Source organism: Wolffia australiana, chromosome 15, assembly GCF_029677425.1.
Source record: "Wolffia australiana isolate 7733 chromosome 15, ASM2967742v1".
NCBI classification, from domain to species: domain Eukaryota; kingdom Viridiplantae; phylum Streptophyta; class Magnoliopsida; order Alismatales; family Araceae; genus Wolffia; species Wolffia australiana.
The window spans coordinates 7,012,537-7,015,397 of record NC_135849.1 but is presented as its reverse complement, the minus strand read 5'-3'; the positions used below and the strand labels follow the sequence as shown (position 1 = coordinate 7,015,397).

Sequence of the window (2,861 nt, the reverse complement as noted above, 5' to 3'; positions counted from 1 at the left end):
GTGGCTCCGCCTGTCCCTCTTTCCCTTCTGTGATTCTCATCTCTCTATTTTGTTCTCTTAGGTTTCAGCCTGAATGACATTTGAGTTAAGGATTGTGAGATGTCCTCCATTTTCTTATTTATTCTTCTCTACTCCCCTCTTCTTGAATACATGACAACTCACTTTACTTTGCATCCCTAACCATGGGATTGAAACATGCCTTAACTTGGACATAGCAATAAATACATGAAGGTGATTTAGTGATCAAGGAAGGATTGTCCACCCTCAGTATTAGATGAGATTCAATTGAGGAAGAAGATGCCCCAGATTCTTGGCCAGTGTAGTACAGATACTACAAAAGGTGATCTCCAATGATCCATGTTTTGCATCAGTATTGACAGAATGAAGAGCCAAAGATTGACAACTAAGAATATTAAGTCATTTGGGAGTCTCAAGCATATGGAGGATTATACATAGACATTATAGGTTCCTCGAGAGAGTTAGAACACTACTCTATATCTTTTATAGCATGAGGTATAGCTTAGCATCCCACGGGCTGGAAACTTAATCCATCAATTGGGTTAAATAAATTTTTCAGTAATTAATCTTATGTCAATATAGTTTATTAATATGATTGGATTGTAAGTTTTAGTTGTCATTTAAAGTTACTAACTGTATTGATATATAGGCCATGGGGAGGCCACGCACATTAAATTAAAGGATGTTGGAACATACATTTTATTAATAATGAGTTTTATAAAAATTTCAAAATAACTGGGGCATCCACTTTAAGTGCCCAAACCGGATCCTCTCTTCTTCCTTTCACTCTCCACTCATTCCATTAAAGAGTCTTGATGGTGAGGAGATCAACAAGGTCTTCTATATGAGTAGGAGAAGAAGGAGAGGAGAGCCAACACCCCTCTGATTTTGTAGATGCTTCTAGAGGTGGAGCATGTGAATGACTTCAAGATATTCTCCCCAGAAGAAAGTCAAGGGTAGAAAAATTTTCCCAAAATGTACATAAATTTTATATAATTTTAGAGATCAATATTGTATTGATCTTCAGCTTACGCTTCTGGGAAAAGTGTTACCCAAACCTCCCTTCGCAGCCTACAACCCAACACCAACCCTACCAATCTGTATCAGATTGAACCAATTTTGTTACTCATCAATATCTAACCAAACCAGCCTATTACCAAACCAAACCAACTATCTCAATGTATACTAATCTGTGTTGAATAAAACCAAAAGAAACCAGTCATTACCAAATCAAACTGACCAAAAACTATCATCATCAGACCAAATAGGTCTTATTATCATTATCAAATCATCCTACCTATAGCCCAAGTGTTACTGACCTACACTGATCACTACCAAATGGATTCAAACCAAACATCCTAGTTATATAGCCAAACACCAAACAAGACATAATTGACCTGAGTTGATCTTAGCCGAATGGAACTGGCCAAAACATGTTTTAATTTTATTCAAGTATCAAAAAAATTATATATCTATCAATTCACAGGAGTTTTATCATTGTGGGGTGCATAAAACTTATTTTCTTATGATACAGAAGGGGACTGGGACATTTAGATTTCGTACATTCATAGAGGTCAAGTCCAATCAAATTGAAACGATGGAATTAATTAAAATGGACTACCGACGTTAATGTAAACTCTCATCTATAAAGATGGACCACGTTAATGTAAGCTCTCTATTAGCCACCCCTTCACACAGGAGATGGAGTCATAAAGAGCTGACTTCAATAACTCACCCTTCTAACCATCAAGAGTTTGTTCAAACATCGATGATTTCGCGCATGTTTCCCGTATTTTTTTCTCACAATATCGTGCTTAAGCATTGGCGAAAGATCATCTTGCGCTTACAATAGGGAGACTCGCTGATTCTGACTAAGATAACGAAGCAACAGAAGATGAAGATTTGGAAGTAAATTCATCTTAAGATCTTACAACAGCTTCACCGTTGAGTCTAAGGCTCTGTCCAGTATAGCCAGAACTGCCCCCTATACTGTATTGATCTTGTTCCATAATCCTGATCAATGTTATAACCAACACGAAGTGCGAGGAGATCATTTCATCATCCCCGCGTTGTCTTCACGATAGGCGAAATGCACCACCTGGATTTCGAAGTCGACGATCTCGTTGTTGGGTGAGTTGTTGAAGAAGCAGAAGCGGAGCAGTCCTTTGCGCCGCACGCTGAAGTTGAACATGTCGCTGAACTTGCCCCTCGATTCTCTGATCTGCATCCCTCTTGAATCCTTCACCTGATGATGATGATAATAACGATGATTATCATGATAATGATGATGGAGATGATGATAAGGTATGTACGTACCACAAGGTCAACGCCGGCCTCGGAGAACTTCCATGAATCGATTTTGATGACGACGAATGAAACTCTGATGGTGTCGCCTTCGTAGGGGACGTTCTTGGAGAAGCACTTACGCCGGGCGACGGCGAATCTGACGCCAACAACGGCCGGCGGCGACCACAAGACGCACAGGACAGCGATCGCTGCTAGCTGGACGTTCATCCGCCGTCTGATCAGCCACGGTAAGAACAAGAAGACGATGATGGAGAAGAGCAAGGGAAGGTCTCCTACCATGGTGTTCTCTTCCTCGAGTGTTGATCGGAACGCTGGCAAGAAGAGGAGAGATATCGGCTCCTCGTCTTTCTCTTCAGGTTTAGTTTTATCTCCGCTGACATCTGAGAGATGGGTACGGCAGCATGAACAAATTGTGTACTTATAATAAACTTGCGACAACAACAGGGAGAAGGAGAATCGACCGTGGCGGTCTTCGTGAAGAAGATGAACGCCATAAATGCGTCCAGAATATCAAACTTCTGAACCGCCGGGTCCAT

General features: G+C 40.7%; 1 protein-coding gene across 1 annotated transcript; it reads right to left on the bottom strand.

Moving 5' to 3' along the window:
- Window positions 1-1,811: 1,811 nt before the first annotated feature.
- On the bottom strand, window positions 1,812-2,861 carry LOC144712642 (transmembrane emp24 domain-containing protein p24beta2-like). The gene is made up of 3 exons (XM_078586913.1): window positions 2,768-2,861; window positions 2,335-2,705; window positions 1,812-2,263 (listed from the first exon to the last, which is right to left on the bottom strand). The coding sequence occupies exons 1-3, from the start codon at window positions 2,859-2,861 to the stop codon at window positions 2,069-2,071; spliced, it is 660 nt and encodes a 219-aa protein (XP_078443039.1). The 3' UTR covers window positions 1,812-2,068.

Coding starts and splice junctions, on each gene's coding strand:
- LOC144712642 (XM_078586913.1), bottom strand. CDS start 2,861: ATGGACCCGGCGGTTCAGAAGTTTGATATTCTGGACGCATTTATGGCG. Junction 2,706..2,767: donor GGTCGATTCTCCTTCTCCCT/GTTGTTGTCGCA, acceptor CCCATCTCTCAG/ATGTCAGCGGAGATAAAACT. Junction 2,264..2,334: donor AGGCCGGCGTTGACCTTGTG/GTACGTACATAC, acceptor CATCATCATCAG/GTGAAGGATTCAAGAGGGAT.